Here is a 22,185-nt window from a genome sequence, read left to right as displayed (position 1 = left end):
GCCTCTGGTGGACTCAGCTGCACAGGTTCATGGCTTACCAAGTAGAAGAAGACTTAATTAATGGTGCCCTGACTCTAGACACAGTCATTCCTTTAGTTGGGAGTGCTGGTACAGGAAAGAGCCCGCACATCTATAAACTGTAGGCCAGACTACAGGATAAAGTGAGAGGAAAATGTTTGCAGCCAAATACAACTGTACGTTTTGTAAAGTTCTGAAATATAAAAATCCTGTTATGCATTCTTTCAAATCACTGAAAAAGAAAATCAGCCAGGAAAAAGGAGTACATGGCGGATCAACTGCATGAAAAGAAAGGATGGAGATTTATAGCAATCTCAGAGTGTGTACATGTAGGTGGAGGTTACTTGAAGGAGGTAGTTTCAAGGGTCATCGTCTCTGGGGGTGAGATTACTGTAAGGAGAGCAGCTGAGTGAAGAGATCCTTAACTGATAGTCAGAAATTCTATCCAGAAGGAAAACCAAACACAGAAATTTTTCTTTAGTTAGTATTCCATTTAAAAATAATAGTTAATATTCCATTTAAACGTGGTCATTATTACTAGGCTGACAACTGAGTAAATTAGAAATCAAGGTATTTTTAATTTACTTTTCCATAAATCAGAATATTAATGGATTAGGTCATATTCTTATTAAAGCACTGTATTTAAAATTAGAGAGCACGACAAACCTTTTCATAATCTGCCCTTAAAAGGTTGTGCTGACTGAACCACTTTTTGATCGTGTTTTCTTTCAGCGGTCCGATCAGTCCAGAATGGCGATGGATCTTTGCTAGGGTTACAGCATCTGGCACCATCTGCACCAATCCTGGTTGATAAAAAAAGATCAGGGAGACAATTCTTTCTTCACAATATGAAGGATACTTAGGAAACATATCTTTATTTGTGTAACAATATAGTAGTTATCGGCACTGCTTGGACTACCCCTTTCCTTTCCAACTCTTGTTTTCTGAAGAAGCCCTATGTAGACGGGCCTTCCTATTAATTCTTCCTAACTCCTAGGGAGCAATGAGGCTACTGGTTGGTTTGGATCAGATCTTTCAGAAGCAGCTTTAATTCTTTTTTTCTAAAACTATGGTAGAGAGCAAATCTAGTAGGTCTCTGTCTCACAAAAGACCTCACAGAGTCAATAGATTAGTGGATTAACTCACATATGGCTGGTGATTTCCTTTACAGTTTATGGGAGGAAATTCATGGTCTTATAACAAACATTCATGACTTAAGTGAACCAAACACAATCCCTAAGCAAATACTCCAAATATATGATAAAAATTAACGTTTAGGTTAACAAAAGCCTTACTGTTAAATGTTACATTTCTGGGAGTGAACAGAACAGCTTTGCAGCAAACCCTCTGAGAGCCACCTGTTACTTTCTCAGTCAACATTAAAGGGCTGCTTTAATAATATATATATTTTTAAAGGGAGCATATATTGATTGAACTTAAATGGGATCTTTGCCCTGACTGGTCATGTATACAACAAGACCTTTTTTCATTGCGCTCCTAGGATTAAAAAACAATACCAGACTGTAAATATTTTCAAGCCTTCTGATTTTTATTTTGTACAGAAGAGCAATTTAAATCTAGTATTTAAAATTCTCCCAGTACTAATGTCCACAAAACGACCCATAAGGCACAATTTTGTAAATAACGTTATTGAAAGGAATTAAAGCCTAGGATTTCTAATTTTCACCATCTTGACAAATGCGAGAGTTGTGAGCTCAAATGTCTAGAGGGACCAGAGACAAAATACATGAATAGGAAAATGGGTGATCCTTTGAAATGAAATATTTCACAGTCTATCTACAAGCATTCAAATTAAACAACAACAAACAAACAGATCACAGTAATGGAAAACAAAACACTTCTCTGTTATGACTTTGGCCAGTGGCAGCTGGTTTGCCTTAACCTCCCTCTGTTGATATCCATGTGGTAGCTCAGTTGTGACCACTAGGTTTCTACATTGCTGGGTGGGAAAGAAAGTCAGCATCCTCAGACACAAGTCTTAGACATATCCTCAATATAAGAACGATTCTCCTTTCTTCCCCAGCAATATGCAGCTTCTGCCCAGGTTTCCTTATGTGTGTTATGAAAGAAAGCATATGTCAATCATATATTGTATCAATAACCGAATCTAAACCCATTTGCCATTGAGTCGATTCCAACTCATAGTGAGTCTACAGGATAGAGCAGAACTGCCCCATAGAGTTTCCAAGGAGTGCCTGGTGGATTTAAACTGCTGACCTTTTGGTTAGCAGCCATAGCTCTTAACCAGTATGCCACCAGGTCTTCCATTATATTGATAGGTGATCAATAAATGCTACTTACTTTTTTCTCTTTCAAATCCTGCAAATTTTCCTCTTCACTTTTCCAGTTTCTCTATTTAAAATTTCTAAAGGATAATTACCTTCTAACTGGTTGCTGAGTGTTTCACTGCTGCCTCAAACCTGACCATGTCCAAACCTAGGACTTAGATTATTGTGACGTTTAAATAGCATGCCGTAGCAATTTCAGTTACTTTGCCAACCACATTTGCCTTCAGGGAGTTAATCTTTCCTAAATTCTAAGTCATTTACCGTTAGCTTCTCATCGATGACTACCCAGAAAACCTTGATTCTAATCGATAACAATAAGGATGGTTAAAATCTGCCCATTAATTAAAGCCATACATTGCACTTTATACATTTTAAGCTAGTGTGCATCACACACATTTTAAATACTTCTAACACAATTCTGTGTGCCTTGGGTAATATGTGTGGTTCCATTCTTATAGTCCTCTCATACAGTGTTTCTCAAGTGTTAATGCACATACGAAGCACTCAGGGATCTTGTTAAAATGCGATTTCTGATCAGTAGGGCTGGGGTGGGGCCTGAGATTCTGCATTTCTAACAAGCCCCAAGGTGATTCAAAGGCTGCTGCTCCATAGTTCACATCTGAAGTAACAAGGCCCTTATGGACAAACCTTTTCAAAGTGGTTTCAAACTTGGGTGTGAATCAGAAACACCTGAGCAGCTTTTTAAACTCACTGGTACTTGGGCCCCTTCAGTGGAGAGTCTGATTTAGTACAGTCCAGTTATATCTACATGGGTGGGAGTCCAGTTTATCTACTCCTCCATTTCCCCCATATGATTTTTATGCCGATCAAAGTTGGAGAAAGTCATGAAATAAATCCAAAAGAATTTTTATTTGCTCTGGCAGTCTCTCCCAGAGCTCCTAGGACATCACATACAAAGTAGTCATGAGAGTGATCAACAAGATGTCGATGAAGTAATGGAAACTTCTTGCCTCTTGTACATTCTCTTTAAGGGCAGTGACTCTATTTAGCTCATTTTAGTATTCGCCACCTCATTTTGTGACATCTCACCTTGAAACATAATTAAAAATGAACCCTGATCTCCTAAAAATGACATTTGATTTAATGATCCCTGTTTTTCTTGATGGCACAGTGGTTAAGTGTTTGGCTGTTAACCAAAAGGTCAGCAGTTTGAATCCACCAGCTACTCCTTGGAAACCATATGGGGCAGTTCTACTTTGTCCTATAGGGTCATTACGAGTCAGAATCGACTGGTCAGCAATGGGTTTGTTTGTTTGTTTGTTTGTTTTTCTTGAAAAATATTTTGCTAGTATAATGCCCTTTTATATCCCACAATTATTGAAGGTTTTTGGTGGACAGTGGGGAAAAATAAATTTTTTATGGTATCTGCAATTATGGGAAAGCCTACAGTTATTTTTGTTGAATCATTTATTAGCTTTACAATTTAGCCTTAGTTACATTCTATGATTATGTACTAAGAAATAAGTAGATGGAATCGAAGAATTCCACAGGGGTCAGTAATTTATTTAATTTCTGAAGAAAAGGTGATCTATTTGACATAAAAAAAAAAAAGCTCAGTTGACTCATCTAGTTTTATTCTCACACTTCCAATACACTGAGATATGAAAAAACCAAACCCAAGCCCAAACCCGTTGTTGTCGTGTCGATTCTCATAGTGACCCTACAGGACAGAGTAGAACTGCCCCACAGGGTTTTGAAGGAGCACCTAGAGGATTCTAACTGCCAACCCTTTTTTGGTTAGCAGTCATAGCTCTTAACTACTACGTCATCACAGTTTCAGAGACATGAAAGATTTAGGTCAGTTATCTGAGAAAAGAGAGGATGAAACTCAAGGAATAATAATCTTCATGGTAGCAATGACAAAAGACTTTTTTTTTAAGGAACTAGAGCTTTAGATAACCACTTTTCTGTCAGTTTGTTGTACTGTGGTGGCTTGTGTGTTGCTGTGATGCAAGAAGCTATGCCATCAGTATTTCAAACACTAGCAGGGTCACCCTTTATGGACAGGTTTGAGTGGAGCTTCCAGACTAAGACGGAAAAGGAAGAAGGAACTGGCAGTCTACTTCTGAAAAAGAAAAAAAAAGACCAGGGAAAGCTTCATGAATAGCAGTGGAACACTGATATACGCTGGAAGGTAAGCCCCTCATGTAAGAAGGCACTCAAAATATGACTAGGGAAGAGCTGCCTCCTCAAAGCAGAGTCATTGTTAATAATGAGGATGGAGTAAAGCCTATTTGTTGATGTGGCATGACTCAAAATGAGAAGAAACAGCTGCAAACATTCATTAATAATCAGAATGTGGAATGTACGAAGTATGAATCTAGAACATTGGAAGACATCAAAAATGAAACGGAACGCATAAAGATCAACATCCTAGACATTAGTGAGAGACATGGACTGGTATTGGTATTCTGAATCAGACAATCACATGGTCTACTATGCTGGGAATGGCAAATTGAAGAGGAATGGAGTCACATTCATTGTCAAAAAGAACATTTCAAGGTATATCTTAAAATATAACACTGACAGTGACAGGATGATAGCATTACATTTACAAGGAAAATCAAATTTACACACCAACCACTAAGGCCAAAGATAAGGAAATTGAGGATTACTGACTTTTGCAGTCTGAAATTGATCAAACATGCAATTAAGATTCACTGATAATTGCTGGTGATTTGGGATTCAAAAGTTGGAAAAAAAGAAGGATCAGTGGTTGGAAAATATGGTCTTGGTGATAAAAATGATGCTGGGGATCATAGAATAGAATTCTGCAAGACCAACACTTCTTCATTGGAACTAATTTTTTTTTAACAACATAAACAGCAACCATACATGTGGACCTCACTGGATGGAAACCACAGGAAATAAATTGACTTCATCTGTGCAAAGAGATGACGGAAAAGCTCAATATCATTAGTTAGAACAAGGCCACACACACCAACTGTGGAACAGACCATCCGTTGCTCATATGCAAGTTCAAGTTGAAACTGAAGAAAATTAGACCAAGTCCAGAAGAGCCAAACTATGACTCTGAGTATATCCCACCTGAATTTGGAAACCATCTCAAGAATAGATTTGACACATTGAACACTAATGGCTGAAGACCAGATGAGTTGTGGGATGACATCAAAGACATCAAACATGAAGAAAGCAAGAGGTCATTAAAAAGACAGGAAAGAAAGGAAAGACCAAAATGGATGTCAGAAATGACTCTGAAATTTGCTCTTGAATGTTGAATAGCTAAAGCAAAAGGAAGAAATGATGAAGCAAAAGAGCTGAATAGAAGATCTCAAAGGGCAGCTGGAGAAGACCAAGTAAAATATTATGACAAAATGTGCAAAGACTTGGAGTTAGGAAACCAAAAAGGAAGAACATGCTAGGCATTTCTCAAGCTGAAAGAACTGAACTAAAAATTCAAGCCTCTAGTTGCAATAGTGAAGGATTCTATGGGCAAAATACTGAATGACACAGGAAGCATCAAAAGAAGATGGAAGGAATATACAGGATCACTGTACCAAAAAAAATTGGTCGACTTCCAACTATTTCAGGAGGTAGCCTATGATCAAGAACCTATGGTTTTGAAGAAAGAAGTCCAAGCTGCACTGAAGGCACTGTTGAAAACTAAGGCTCCAGGAATTGATGGAATACAATTAAGATGTTTCAACAAACTGATGCAGCCACTGGAGGAGCTCACTCATCTGTGCTAAGAAATTTGGAAGACAGCTACTTGGCCAACCAACTGGAAGAGATCCATATTTGTGCCCATTCCAAAGAAAGATGATTCAATAGAATATGAAAATTATTGAACAATATCATTAATACCACATGCAAGTAAAATTTTGCTGAAGATCATTCAAAAGTCATTGTACAGTACATTGAGAGGGAACTGCCAGAAGTTTAGGCTGTATTCAGAAAAGAATGTGGAACCAGGGATATCATTGCTGATGCCAGATGGATCTTGGTTGAAAGCAGAGAACGCCAGAAACATATTTACTTGTGTTTTATTGACTGTGCAATGGCATTCGACTGTGGATCATAACAAATTAGGGTTAACTTTGCGAAGAATGGGAATTTCAGAACACTTAATTGTGCTCATGCAGAACCTGTACACAGACCAGGAGGCAGTCATTCAAATAGAACAAGGAGAAAACAAGGTGTGTGTCAGGGTTGTATCCTTCTACCATATTTATTCAACCTGTATTCTGAGCAGATAATCTGAGAAGCTGGACTATATGAAGAAGAACATAGCATCAGGATTGGTGGAAAATTCATTAATAACTGATAATATGCAGATGACACAACCTTGCTTTCTGAAAGTGAACAGGACTTGAAGCACCTAGTGACGAAGATTGAAGACTACAGCCTTCTGTATAGATTACACTTCAACATAAAGAAAACAAAAATCCTCACAAATGGACCAAGAAGCAACATCATGATTAACAGAAAAAAAAAAAATTGAAGGTATCAATGATTTCGTTTTACTTGGATCCACAATCAATGCCCACAGAAACAGCAGTCAGGAAATCAAAGGACGTATTGCATTGGGCAAATCTGCTGCAAAAGACCTCTTTCAAGTGTTGAAAAGCAAAGATGTGACTTTAAAGACTAAGGTAAGCCTGACCCAAGCCATGATATTTTCAATGATCTCAAATGCATGTAAAAGCTAGACAATGAATAAGGAAGATGGAAGAAGAATTGATGCCTTTGAATTATGGTGTTGGCAATGAATATTGACTATACCATGGACTACCAGAAGAACGAACAAGTCTGTCTTGGAAGAAATACAGCCAGAGTGCTCATGGAAGTTAGGATGGCAAGACATTGTCTCACTTACTTTGGACAGGTTATCAAGAGGGACCAATCCCTGGAAAAGGACATCATGCTTGGTAAGGTACAGGGTCAGTGAAAAAGAGAATGACCATTGATAAGATGGATTTACACAGTGGCTGCAATAATGGGCTCAAGCATAATGATTCTGAGGATGGCACAGCGCTGGGCTCTGTTTCATTCTGTTGTACATAAGGTCGCTATGAGTCAGAGCCGACTTGACAGCACCTAACAACAACAACAGAGCTTTAGAAAGGGGTTAGGAATGGGATTCTTGGAATGGAAGCCAGAACCCTAGTCTCAGAATCAAAATGCTCAAGTGGTGTGATTTGTAATGGAGTCGTCCTGAGGCATTGAGTTGCAGTTAAGCTAACTAGGAGGTGCTTCCATGCTAAGCTTCTAAAATCTCAGGTCAGACTGGCTGGGGTACTGAGCCTGCTGGTAGAACCACAGAAACTGAGGACAATGATAGTTCTTATTTTGTGATTGGTTTTTAAATTGTCGCTGTACCAGAATGTAAAAAAAAAAAAAAAAACTGACTAGTCTAAGACCCTTTTTCAGTTCTATGGTTTCATCTCTTTATTTATGCACATGTATCTGCTATTTATGCACATGTCATACTAGTTGATTTAATAACATCCTAAGTGGCGATGACAACATGTAAAAAAAAATCATAAGATAGCTTAACAATTGCTTTTTCTTCACTTTAGCATGATTTTAATAATGGACAACTTTAATTTCGGATGCTTTGGTAATAACTTGGGTGGGCCATTGACATTATTTTCATTGGAAATGTTACAAATGGAATTATATTTTCATATTCATTTCCTGGCTTTCATAAAGGAAAAAAATGCTGAGGTATGTTCAGAAGTTTGCATATGTGGCCATCTTTGACTGTTGATATTATGCTTTTCTCAAAAGTCATTTTGAAATTTAACACAGGTTTATAATGTATTTAGAATTTTTGGAATCCTTTTAAGTTTTCTCAGCTTTGTAATTTTTGTATTAATAGGGAACAACTGCATTTTTTTGAATGAGTAGGCTTTTCTATTATTTTCTTATCAAAAAGGAGAAAATAAATGAATTAGTTATTAATGTAACTAATACTTAAAGATATACACAAAAAGTCATTGTTAATATTTAGATAGTCAAGGTTCTAATTAATATCTAAAAGCACATCATGCTTTACATAAATTATTTTGGCTTACAGTTCTTGAAAATAAAATCTTTTTTTTTTTAAGAAGAAATTTGTATAGTTCTTTGTATTTTTTAATTTGTTGAATACAAATGAAAAAATTAAAGCTGTGGAAAGTCTGGTCAATGTATGAGATAAATAATGTAAGTTAACCCTGCTTTCTAATCTATACTGACCTTGGCCTTTTCCCGTGGACAGGCATCTATAGATGATCATTTGCATATCCAGGCCCTCCCTCAGCCAAATGTTGTCCATCACTTGAATAATCTGCAGAACAAGCATATCTTGGCGAAGATCATCTCCTTCCTGTTAAAAACAAAATTATAGACTCCAGGTTTCTCCTTGAATTCTATTAAAAGCAAGCAAACATAGTATATGTCATTTTTTTCCTTGGAAAATATGCAGCTTGACTTAGGGTGATTTCAATTGTTTTATTAGCACTATCTTAGTGTTTCTCGTAGACGATAAAAGAAAATAAAAATTTCCTTTAAGTGATTACAGAAGGTTCAGCCATCAAGTTAAAAGTTCGGCTTGGGATGTTGTTCTCTGATCATAGTCTTTCAATTTATTATCCAGGTGCAATCTCTTAGACGGAGTCTTGTGGAGAGGCTGGACGAATGTTTATCTAGATTTCTAACTCAGCCAAGAGAGATGTCTTTGTAAACGAAACATTACTTGGTATGCCATAAGCTCATGTCCCGGTATTCAGGTAGAATAACAACAGCTTCTTAACTAGGAATATAAATAGCACATATATAATTCATCGGACTTTGAATCAGTGAGTTCTCTTATTATGAAGGCAGCTAAAAAGTTTTCTGAGAAGCCAGCCTTTGATAGTAATAAGAAATGATAATGGGGTGATTTTCCAGCATAGGTGAAGGAAATGGACTATGTCCAAAGGGGAAGGATAGTTTTATGCTTTTATACTAATAAGCAGCTTGGTTTTGAAAATGCTTTTCAGATTATATGCAGAAAATTCTGCCAAGGGTGACTTTTTTTTCCCCATCAAAAATGCAATGTCACAGGACCACTAATGCTTGAGATTACACAGGCCAAAGCAAAAGTAGGAGCATGCTAATCATTATCCCCTAAAATAGAATGGACAAAAAATTCACTCTGAGCTCTTATTGAATAGTTGGCTGAACAACTGATTAAATTAACTGGATGACTGGCAAAACCTTATTTTACGCTTAGCTCTGTCTTTAGTCTCTCCTACCTTTCTTATAACGCTGTTCCTATCTTTTACACTATTTTCCCATGATTTCTATGATGAATGAAATGACCCATATTTATTTAAGATGAAGAAAAAAACCCAAATCACCAAAAATAAGCAAATATTTTTGTAGATAAAAATTTTTATATTAAATTAATCTATGTCATTTGAGTTCACAGCTAATTTTGATTTGAATTCAGTATCTAGGCCAAAAGAAAACTACATCCTAGGGGTTCACAACACACTCAGTTTTCTGTGCCACTCAAATGTGACTATATAATTTAATTTACTGAAACATATCCTCTTAAGTCTTGCCCTGAAGTTCAGTGGCTTTAAGCTAGTAATGTTTGATTTATTGCCAATCATAGTTTGGTATGTACTGTAATTCTGTAAAAATACAGCATCTAAAATAAAATAACTGGGAAACCTTTGTGTTGCCAGAGGAAAATAGCTACAATAATTTGTTTTTGTAAGTAATAAATCAATTGTTCTGTCTATGAGATCGATTATTCTAGGAAGACTACTATACCTTAAAAATAATGCTGATATTTTTGCCCATTGGATTAGCACTGATGAAAGTAATCTTCAGTGGCAAAGCATTAGATGTGAAATATGAACATGCCTATAAGGAGAAAAGAAGAAAAAAATGGTGAGCAAAAAATAAAGCAAAAAGAGCACTTTCGCTGAAATCATGGTCCCTTGCAGAATTTGTTACAGGAGCAAATATACCACATATAAATAATTTTTATACTCTACAACAACAATAAAAAGCCTGTATTTATTAAAAACAAAACAAAACTTTAGTCTACCAACCAGTCTTTGCTTTGAAATTGAAAACCCCAACTCTTCGCAGGCTGTAAATCTTCAACTTCATTTTTTTCTTTACTGAACAATGGTGATATGTTTGAGGTTTAAATAACTAAGCAGTCTGTAAGTACTGGGTTTATGCTAGTCAGTTAATAGCTAAAAGTTAAAATCCCTATTTTTAAAAACGTACTTCCCTTTAATTATTTTTTCTCTGCAGTATACTTTAAGGAAATATGGATATAGAGTTAAGAAAGACCTGCGTTCAAATTTGGACTCTGTGACTTATGAGCTGTGAGACCTTAGGCTAGTCTGTATCCCAGTGTAAAATGGGAATACCTCACACATTCTTCTAATTGATCGATGAGCTAATGGATGTATAATGCCTTTTACACTGCTTGACACTAATTGGTTACTTTAAAAAAAAATCAATAGATTTCTCCTTTCCTTCTTGTTAATCAACATTTTCTTATCTTTAGAAATAACATTATGACACATATTTCCTCTTCTGGTTTCTTTCAATTACCCTTTGCATTTCCGTTTTCAGCTTTATGCTATTAACTGCTTCTATTATACTTTCATTGATGCTTATTTTCCGTTCATTTTCTTGCAATTGAGTGTTAAAAGGCTGCCTGTCTTTAAGCTATTAGGGAGCTCAGGTTGACAGTGAAGAGTTACATCAATACTAAAAAAAAGGAAAAGGACTTGATGCTTTCAGTTTATCAACTTAGTAAAATATGACATCAATACATGTTGAAGGATCAGTTTGAATATCATTATTTTGAAAAGTCTGAAATTTGGTTGTGTTAGTCATCTAGTGCTGCTATAACAGAAATACTACAAGTGGATAGCTTTAATAAAGAGAAGTCTATTCTTTCACAGTCCAGTAGGCTAGAAGTCTGAATTCAGGGCACTGGCTCCAGGGGAAGACTTTCTTTCTTGTCTGCTCTGGAGGAAGGTCCTTGTCATCAGTCTTCCCTTGGTCTGAGAGCATCTCAGCACAGGAATCTCAGGTCCAAGGGATGCTCTCTGCTCCTGGCACTGCTTTCTTGGTGGTATGATGTTCCCCCTCTCTCTGCTCTTTTGTATCCCAAAAGAGATTAGCTTAAGACACTATCCAATCTTGTAGATCTCATCAATATAACTGCCACTAATCCATCTCATTTTTTTTTTTTTAATCCATCTCATTACATCATGGTGATAGGATTTACAACACATAGGGAAATCACATCAGATGACAAAATGGTAGACAATTATACAATACTGGGAATCATAACCTAGCCAAGTTGACAGATATTTTGGGGGGACACAATCCAATCCATGACATCGGTAGAAGCTGAGAGGAAAGGATCTATTTCTTAATTTACCTATCTAATCTAATCTCTAACCAAACACAAACCCTAGTTTACTGAACCAGTTTGAGTTTTTGTAGTAATGGGTTAAACTTTTTGTTAAGCAATGAATTCCTGCTGTAAGAAATCAGTTAATTAGGGATTGTGTCATGGATATTGAACTAGGAAATTATTTATTAGGCAAGAAATGAATCTGGATCAGTGTTTTCAAACTCTTCTCATTCAATTTTTGGAGGTCTCTTTGAGGCACCACATGTCCAGAAAAGAGACAAACGGTGAAGGGAGGCTGAAGGAAAGGTTTAAGACTTCTCAACCATATCACCCAGAGCTACTCGGCTTTCATTGTTTTATATTTTGGTTTTTTGCATGCAAAGTATTTTTTTGAGAGTCGAGGAAAGAAATTACATATATTCAACTAATTCCTGTAAACTGTTATCTATGTGCTAACAGAGACAGACGCCATGTCTGCAGTCAAAGAGCCTACAAAAAATTGGTAGGAAGTAGATATATATGCATTAAGGTAAAACAATTTACAAGGCAATTTATGTAGTTAAATGCAGAAGCATTTGAAGGAGAGAAGTCTTTAGGAGATGAATTGAATTTTGCAGATTACGATGACATAGATTAGTAAAAAGGAAAGAAGCCTTGGTGGCAGAGTGGTTAAGTGCTTGACTGCTAACTGAAAGGTTAGTAGTTGGAACTCTACAGGAAAAAAATGTGGCAAACTGTATCTGTAAATATTACAACCTTGGACACCCTATGGGCAGTTCTACCCCACCGCAGAGGGTCACTGTGTGTCAGAATTGACTCGAGGTCAATGATTTATTTATTTATTTATTTAACTCTAATCTAGACCCTTCTCATTTACCTTCCCCTATCTAGCCAACCTGTTTGGATGGGGAGGGCCAGAGCCAAGAGACAATAAAGAACGAATTGAGAGTCTTGGAAAATGATTTTATATAGATGATGAAATAAAAGATCTGGAATAGAGAAAGGGATATATGATCTCTATCCTTGAGATGCACACAATCTGATTATGAGTTGTATAACTCAGATGTCCTTACTTTGCCAGTAGTGAAGGCCTTCCCACCCTCATTTCATTCATAAGATTTCTCCCCAGTATGGGCCCTCTGGCTGTCCGCGAGTTGGGAACTCCAAGTGAACTCTTGCACATTCATCACGTGTATGAGGTTTCTCCCCATTAGGGACTCTCTGGTGTTGAATGAAGTGGGAGCCGTGAGAACAGATGCTTCCATATTCACTGCATTCATAGGCCTTCTCCCCTGAGTGGATTCAGATGAGTTGAGAGGTCTGCTGAAGGTGTTATCATATTTATTACACTCATAGGGGTTCTTTCCAGTATGGCTAATGATGTGTGGGCTCCAATTCGAAGCTTTGCCACATTCATCACACTGATAGAACGTCTGTCCCTTCAGACCTCCTTGATTGTCAGGAAGACTGGAGGATAGATTAAAATGTTCTCCAAGTTCCTTATATTCCTCACATTTATCTTTTGTGGTATTTTGATTTTCATCCTTGTCTGTTATTTCTAAGAAATCACTTTTCCTGTCTGTTTCCTTCATCTGAGAGTTATTTTTCTAGCCCCTCTAAGCTATCTTCACAGGCATCTCTAGCCTTTAGTCCCCCAGGAACCATCCTGGAGAATCCTCCTGTTGTCCTGCCAAGTGACTCTCATTCTTCAGAAATTTCCTGCCTTGGAGTCAACTCTGACTCATCATCCTGGTCTCACCTGCCAGGGAGGCCAGGCTGTGATGATTTTCTGGTATCACATTCCAGTACAGGGCTCTCTGACTTACAGAGTCTCTATGAGTTGGAATTGACTTGAAGGCAGTGGGGTTTTGTTTCTTTTTTTTTTGAATGATGTAGCAACTCCAGGTCTGGAACTTCCAGGGAAGCATGCTCTTGGACTGCTCCATTACCAGTAGCTCCAAGATCTGATTCTTGGTGGGACACCTCTGGCATCAGCCACTAGCAACAGCATTCCCAGAGCTGGCTCAGAACCTCCTGTGGCCTGGACATCTAATGGTAACAATGTCTGAAGTGCAGTCAGACTTTGCAGACAGGAACATGACTCTTCTGAACAATACAGCCCTGCCCCCTGGTCTGGCTTCCTAGTTCACCATCAGGTGCTCTCCTGCTCCCGTGAAATAGGGCTGGGGGTGAGACTTAAAGCACCTCTGCCTGGTGCCCACTGTGACTCCAAGGAGAAGCTTATTCCAGCTGCAGTTGGGCAGGCTAAAACAGTGGTTTGTAATTCAGGCCTCAGTAGCTGTTTTACAGAGCTCTGTGTGTGGGCGGTGGGGAGCGCTGGGCGAATGTCATCTGGTCATGTCTGCCCTGTTCATTGCTGTACCCAAAGGCACCTGGTCCTGTGTCAAACATGACTGGTCAGAGGAATAGGACAAAGAGGTAGCTCTAACTGGAACAGCTTTGGAGCATCAGGAAAAGTGCTGCCAGGTCCGAAGTGCCATAGGAGAAGAGCAGGGTCCTAGACAGGTGACCCTTGGGCTGATCCACTCACAAGGGCACCTAAATGGTCATCAGTGGCAGCTATTCTTTTGCATCAGTGCTGATACACTTATATCCCCACTGCCCTTACAAGGCAAAACTCACATGCAATTTTAATTGAAAAAACTGCTCTACTTCTTAAGGACAAACATACAAACAAAACCTTGAATTCAATGATTCCTATTAGTTCTACCCCAAGGTACTATGAAATGTTGAGTTTTCATACATCATAAGCATCAGTCAATGAATATTTCTAATAATTAGATAGTTATGCAATTTAAAAAAATAGCTATGATTTGTATTTTAGCTCAGATAGACAATTTATTTATGGGATTTGATGCCATATTTTGCTATTTGTCAAAATACTTTTATGAAACATGTTAGAAAAGTTTTTAGGGTGTCTTTGTGGCGGTAAAGTCAAGACAAGTTTCGTCTTAAAGACGATGGTATCAAGTTTTAGCAAGACTCTTTACCTTCAAGCTAACAATCGTATAATTGTTCTCCTAACCATTGCATTTGTTTTCTGAATTGTCTTACAACTTTTTAATTAAGTAATGTTTATTGCGCACCCATGATAATTTAATGTCTTCCCCTTTAAGTTTCACTTATCAATTCTTATCTTTATTAGTATCTTTCTGTTCTCAGACTTTCAAGAAGGAGGATACCCAAGTTCATCAAGAGCAAACGAGGAAAAAATGATTCTAAGTCAGAGAAGGTTGACTGAAGAGTTACCATGAAGAGAAGGAGTTTGTCAACCTTACAATGCCAAGAAAGGTTTTCTAGGCATGAGTAAAATCACAAAACATATTATGCAGTTCACTGACGGATGGGCACTGATAAATTTTAAATTGAATCAAAACTGAGACGTTGAAGCTAATGATATATTAGTGTACTAGTCATGGTTATGTGCATGGGCTAAATAAGCATGAAATTAAATGCAGCCTGCATGGGGTGACCAAATCAACCATTCTGAATAAGCTGAAACATCTTCAGTGAGAAGTATTGTTATTTATTTATTCATTTATTTTCTCACTAAACTGATAGATAATTCGTCTGTAAACTAACAAATCATATGAGAAGGCCAATGTGGCCCCAAGTGGTCACAGTACACCAAATAGAGCACGCATATTTGGATGGGATTACTTTTCTCCTAAAACAATTGCAATGAAAATTTATAAATGGTTTTTGATACTTCAAAAGTACAGTGAACTAAATGATACAAAACAAAAATACTTAAGTTGCCTACTGAATAAACGGACTTACATCACGATCGATCCCTTTTACACAAAGGGCAGGGTTCAGAGGAAGGTGACAAGTATTTATATCCTGAAAAAATTCCTCAAGTCTGTCAATTTCTTTCTTCAGTATCTCCTATGAAAAACAAGTAAAAAAAGTATTTAAGAAACTATAAACGGCTTGACTTTTTCTTCGAGTTATAATTTTCTTCTTATTGATTAAAAGAACTCTCTAATTCAGGGGTTGCACACTTGCATGACTCATGGATGAGGAGGCAGCAGGCTAAAGACAACAGGGAGTATAGGGAAAATGGGGAACGAAAGAGTGTATGCCCTTTCTAAAAACTTCTAAATTCAATTAAAAACAAAAACAAAGCAGAGCACTTGGTCAAACAAAACGTGGTGGGGTGGATTTGTCCAGTAGCCCACCAATTTGCAATCCCTGTTTTGAGTCATTACTCACTTGCTCCATTTTTGATAATTTCCTAAAATCTTAGTTTGTAGATCCAAATATTTAAACTTAATACCAACAGGACATTTTAGAAAAATCTTCATATACTTTAGGAACAATAATAGCAAACATGACAATTGCATAATGCACAATGGTAATATCTGTGAACATTTTCTAAATACCAATGAGTGTATCCCTGACACTTGATGCACTCACTTCCTCGCTTCTCAGTATCTGTAGAAAGTCAGAGACAACAAACAACACCTTTAGGATGGTGCACTCCCTGACAAAAGGGTGGGGGGAGACAATAACAACAATTCATCACAAAACAAAAAAAGCACCTCTAACCCACTTCTGAAAACTACTTCACGCCCAATTCTGAATATTAGGGTGTCATATTAATAATGCTTAATTGACTCGAGACATTCTTAGCTTTTACTTCTGGCTCACTGGCAAGTAATAGAATTCACTGCTCCCAGAATACGTGAGAGGAGCACAGTGGAGAAATGAGGCAAAATTCCACCAATTCACTCTTTCTGTGTCTGTTCTCTGTCTTATCTATACTGGGGTTTGCCTGTTGAAAATCATGAAGGGTGGTCTCTGCTCCCTTTGTTTAACCAAAACCTGCTCTCCTTTTAGTACCCAAAAAAAGAAAACCCAAACCCATTGCTGTGGAGTCGATCCAACTCATAGTGACCCTATAGGATGGATTAGAACTACTGCCCCATAGCGTTTCCAAGGAACACCTGGTGGATTTGAACTAGTGACCTTTTGGTTAGCAGCCGAACTCTTAACCACTATGCAACCAGGGTTTCCAGTTAGGTTTAATTAGTGTTTGTTTTTTTTTTTTTTAAAGAAAAAATAGCTACCAGTAATTTATATTGTGAGAAATTATAAATACCTCTCCCATCTCTCTTTTTCTCTTGCTATTTTCATGTGGAGATGTTATCACAAAAGCAGCCAGGGTGAAAGAAATATATTTGACTGAATGATGTTGACATCACTCTGGAACTTGATGCAAATAGTCAAAAAATGGCACCAAATTTATTTAACCGTAGAATGCATCTTAAATATGAGAGTTTAAATCATGAAATAAAGACCAAACCTATAAACAAATGTTTGGGATTTCAAACCAATTTATTTTAATTGCTATCTACTTTTTTTCTACCACCAGGAAACAATTAATGAGCTCTTAGTAATATGGGGAAATCATAGAATTATTTTTGCATTGACCGTCATGTTATACACCTTAAGGGCCCTTGATGCATCCAGAGTTTGTATATTTCCAATTTAAAAATAAATTCCATGCTTATGCTTTTTATTTTCCATTTTATTCTAGATAGGCGAAGTAGCATAGACTCTGGCATTTCTACTAAATAAAGCAACTTCCAGCAAGAAAAGTCCTAGACTGGGAAAGAATTCTGGGACACTTTGCCTGTGAATATTTTCATACTGATATTTTGAGAACTTCTGTTGATTTTAGATGGGTAAAAAGAAGCCACAAGCTTCCCTGAGGACAAGATTCACATTTTAGTCATCTTTCTCTCCTTAACTCCTATAGTAAGTACTTAATTGCTGTTGGGTGATATTCTAATACAACCAATGGATGTCCGCTATCTCCCAGCATCTAGAATGTTGAATTTAAGAGAAGCCACTCAATGATCAGTAAAGGGAACTGGTGATGCAGATAATTAGAAAGAGCAAATGTTCCTTCATTAGAGCCAGGAAAAGAATAGCAAGCTCCATTATTATAATCAATGAGGAAAAAGACAGTATTTTGACTATCATGTATGGATTATAGTATAAGGAGTGTTACTATCCATACCCATATTGTTTTGTTTTTTTGTTATGATAATAAATGCCTTTAAAAATATGATTTTGGTTAGTGAAATCCTAGAAAATCTAGATACAGATTTTGTACTACAGACAAAAGAGTGCCCTAAAAAATCCCCATGTGTTATGCTGCCATTTTGAAGAGAGTCCTTCATTAGACCTGCTTAGTCAAACTATCTTTAAGTTGGTCCCCTTTTGTCAGGTTCCCTTAGATCTAAACACCATATCCTGATGATAGATGTTATCATTAACTTTAGTATCCTGTTGCCATCAAGTCAATTCTGACTCATAGCAACCCTATAGGACAGAGTAGAACTGCCCCATAGAATTTCCAAGGAGTGGCTGGTGGATCCGAACAGCTATCCTTTTGGTTAGCAGCCTGAACTCTTAACCACTGCACCACCAAGGCCCTAACTTTAGTAGAGTGGTTGGATAAACCTTGATTAATGTAATGATTTCAGTGATTTATAACTTAGTCTAGGAATTTGCTTTCTAAGCTATGAAATTAAAACTTAATTGAACCTAAGTATTGGGGGGAAAAAAAGCAACTTTACCACATGCAGATAGATTTCTTAACAAACCTGTCTTTGAGGGTTACTGGCAGACTTGACTTTTTCCCCAATAACGCCCAGAATTTTGATAAGTTTCCTCTCCTTGGAAAACTCATCATTCAAGGCTTTTCCCGCACAGAATTGGAGAGCAGCCAGCAGCTTCTGGTACCAGCTTTTAAAATAAGCTTCATTCTGTGCATCCTTTAGCAGCCTGAAGGAAAGAGAGAAAGAATTTTTGTTTCTAAAGATGATTTTTTAAACCACCTTCAGCAGGAACAGTAAGTGCATTTTAGATTAATCCGTATTTGGTGGCTTTGGGCAGTTTAACAACCTAGAATAGGGGAAAATGTTTATTTGTTGGCAGTCATCAAGTTCCATCTGATAGCTAACGAGATTCCAAGAGGGAAGAATCGATAAGAAACCTGCTTTTTCTCATTTTAATTCACAACGCACTTTTTCTTCTTTCAGGCTTCTTAATTCTGTAACAAACACTTTTCTCAAGAATACATTTTGACTTCTTATTAAAATATAGACGAAGAACTTTAGAAAAATTATTTATAAGCAACTATTTATTTGGTTTTATACTATTGTAGGGCTCAACCATCAACCCCATCCTTTTTTGCTTTTCTCCAAAATAAAATGTCCCCCTACAGTCACAGAACTATGTATTGCTCTATCTTCCAGCACCTTCCTGTGATTATCTGGAGGAAGGTATGGCAAAAGAAAAAGCATGGTTTTTTGTTTTCAGGCATTTCTGGACTCAAATTCCAGTGCTACAACTTACAAGTAACTTAGGTAGAGGTTTTCTTTTTGGTCTGTAACATAAATTAATAACTTTTACCCTACAGAGTTGTATACAGCATAAAACGAGCTAATGCGTTTGAAAGTGTACATACCAGGCAGGCGAAAACTGTTAGTTCATGCATATCTTGCAGCCTCCCCAAGTCGACATTAATCTCTGCCTGGCCGCCTGCTCATGTCACATACATGAGCAGCGGATGAAGAAGCAAGATAACGGAGAAGTAACAAATATTTGATTACTCTGTCTGCCATGTGATGGTTTCTATTGCCTTGAAACCAGTAACAATATGCTAAAACTTTACTTTCTATTATGCCCCAAAACACTGGAATGGAATTAAAAAAATAAATAAATAAAGGACTAATTCCTCTGAATCTTAATCTCTCTGATTAATTCTTTTAATCTTACCTAGTCTCTAGTCATCCCCTCCTCTTAAAAATAATTAGTACTCAAGAAACTAGAAGAAAATTATTATGAGAATGGAATAATAAAAAAAAATAAAGGACTAAATGCATAGTAGCCAAAAAAATATATATGTGAATTTCATTATGCTATAGAAACTCTCACAAACACATTTTTTTTTTTTGGTTTGTTTTCTATGGTCTCTGTTCCTACAGAATGAAGTTTAAAAGAATTAATTGATAAGTCTCTTTTTTTTTTTTTTAAGGTGAGGACTTGCTCCTTTTTCATTGTTAAGAAGCCAGCTTATTTTCTAGCACCTTTTTACTTTCCCAAAAGACATTTAAACATGTGGAATAATAGTTATTTGCTTCTGGAAAGCATTTTCTTTTTTTAAACCAAGTCCAGGGGCTAAATATATATCTGTGGGAAAATATACTTCATTGATACCCTCATTATTTTCAAGGTAGGCAGAATAAAAAAAAAAATAGCAGACAATAAAGGGTTTTCTTACTCACCTCTATGGTGGGATTTTGAACTGTCAGGCATGTAATGAATGCATTAAGTTATTCTTTGGAGGTTCTAAGGAAATGAAAATTGTGTGACTGTGAATTGGAAAGCCACAAACGTAAGCCTGCAATGTAAAATTTCAGGATCTTTTATGTACTATTGTATACCTCTCAGATTCTTATAGTCTACTCGGATTTCAGTGAGATAGGGTGTTGATGGATAGAGTATTTCTATATCCTATCAATGTCTGCCAACATTTTAATACATTTAAATATTGCATTATTTGTTTTTGAAAATATTTTTAATCTGCTCTAGTGTATAACTATATAACCATCATAGTCCCTGGGTGGTGCAAATGGTTAAAGCACTCAGCTACTAACTGAAAGGTTGGCTGTTTGAGCCCACTCAGAGGTGCCTCAGAAGAAAGGCCTGGTGATCTCCTTCTGAAAACTCGGCCGTGAAAGCTCTATGGAGCACAGTTGTACACAAATGGGGCCACCATGAGTTGGAATCAATTCAATAGGAGGTGGTTTGGTTATTAGTTTTTATATAATGACCTGATTGCTCTTGGAATGAAGGAAAAGCTACTCTGCATAAAGTCAGAAACATTTTATTAAAAGAATTAAAGAAGAGGTATATTTTAAGGGTGAAGTCATAGAGACTCAGAATAATACGGTTAATTTGTATTCATAATACACTTATTTCTCATTCTATTAAAAATGTATTTACTTCTCTCATGAGGCTGATTCGGGGAGGAAAGTCTCAGTTTGATTCCTTCCTCAAAATAAAGAAGAGTAGGGAATATTTGCAGAGGGAATATGTGACCATGTTCTAAAAGACATAAAAGCTAAGAAAACTCAGTGTATTCCACTGTGATTATTTTCCTTGTAGAACGTGCCTTATTTAAACCCTACATCCCTGCCAAGATTACATGTTCTCCTGGTGAGATCTGGTCCAAGCTCTGTGCGTTTTTACTCAACTTGGAAAGAGTTTGTTTTTATACATTGCAGAATTGGACTCAGAGTGTTCAAGAAAATCAAGGGAGGTCGATTATTCTATCCCTGTGTCCTTTTTTTTTTTAGGTGCAGACACCTTAACTGACAAGAGAAGTTAACATGTCCCTTAATTTTAAATAACTGCAGCCAAATTGGGCTATACAGTTTGGGGTGCGAGGTAACAGTTCTGTGTTAATGACCTTCCCGATGAGGAAGTGGTAAATCCCTCATGCTGTGGTTTTCAACCATTGCCTCTGTAAAGACTTCAGAAAACAGCTAGTCACTTTCCCTTAAGCATTACAGAAACCCTTTTCAAAAGATGTTGTCACCTGGGAGAGGCAGTATTGTTAATGCCAAATAAAATGTTAAAAATAAAAATGTTAAGGTCAAGGAACTGAGAAGTGTCAAGTAAGATTTGCCGTTAAGAGACTGAGCTTTTAAGATGCGGGCAATGTAACTGTGTACAATCTGTGCTGTAAATCTCAAAATCCAGAGACTGGTTTATCCTAATGTCAGCAAGATCCAGGGATGATTGAATTTGATACTATTTTATACACATGCCTTATAGATGTAAGTAAATGTTGTCATTTACATGACAACATTCAAATGACAATAAACGCATGAAATCTACCTGATTAGAAGAAGACTTGACAGTGTTAAGTATGATAGGCAGAAAGGAGGAAGGAAGGGAAACATAACCCAGGCACCTGAGCACATTTGTTGTAGGATGTGATGAAGGTATTCGCCTAAATTAACTGGATGACGGTGGATTCAGAGATACCTAAGTTAGTCACAATTACTACCTAGTATGAAATCAAGTTTTTTTTTTTCCCCCCAGAAATTAGAGCTTTTCTGACTTTCTTTATGCACACAGCTTCTGATCACATGGTGAAAGACTTGCTGGAGCCACAGGAAAAGTACAGATAGTTCACATTTCATCAGTCTACCAGCAGGACAGAACAGAGTAATCATACCACTCCAGTCTTCTTTGCTTCATAACTTTTATCCCTTCAGTCTAGGTCTTAATTTTAGTTCTCAACAGCATGATATCCCACAACGTAAGAGCTGCCTTAGATTTTTTACCCACTTGTGTATTTCCTGTGAGTGGAGAGGAGAAACAACATCCAGTAGCAATAAATAA

At 37.0% G+C, this 22,185-nt stretch overlaps 1 protein-coding gene across 4 annotated transcripts in view; it reads right to left on the bottom strand.

The window, feature by feature from the left end:
* Nucleotides 1-22,185, bottom strand: part of PIK3C2G (phosphatidylinositol-4-phosphate 3-kinase catalytic subunit type 2 gamma) — a 432,221-nt gene that overhangs the window by 130,323 nt on the left and 279,713 nt on the right. For all 4 annotated transcript variants that reach the window (XM_049882566.1, XM_049882569.1, XM_049882568.1 and 1 more), the window contains exons 19-23: nt 18,372-18,552; nt 15,535-15,642; nt 10,116-10,208; nt 8,550-8,679; nt 685-821 (exon numbers count right to left, since the gene is read on the bottom strand). In XM_049882566.1, the coding sequence (XP_049738523.1) occupies nt 685-821; nt 8,550-8,679; nt 10,116-10,208; nt 15,535-15,642; nt 18,372-18,552 (649 nt within the window). The remainder of the gene's footprint in view (nt 1-684; nt 822-8,549; nt 8,680-10,115; nt 10,209-15,534; nt 15,643-18,371; nt 18,553-22,185) is intronic.

The sequence above is a fragment of the Elephas maximus genome, chromosome 4 (genome assembly GCF_024166365.1).
Source record: "Elephas maximus indicus isolate mEleMax1 chromosome 4, mEleMax1 primary haplotype, whole genome shotgun sequence".
NCBI classification, from domain to species: domain Eukaryota; kingdom Metazoa; phylum Chordata; class Mammalia; order Proboscidea; family Elephantidae; genus Elephas; species Elephas maximus.
This window is presented reverse-complemented; position numbering and strand designations above follow the sequence as displayed.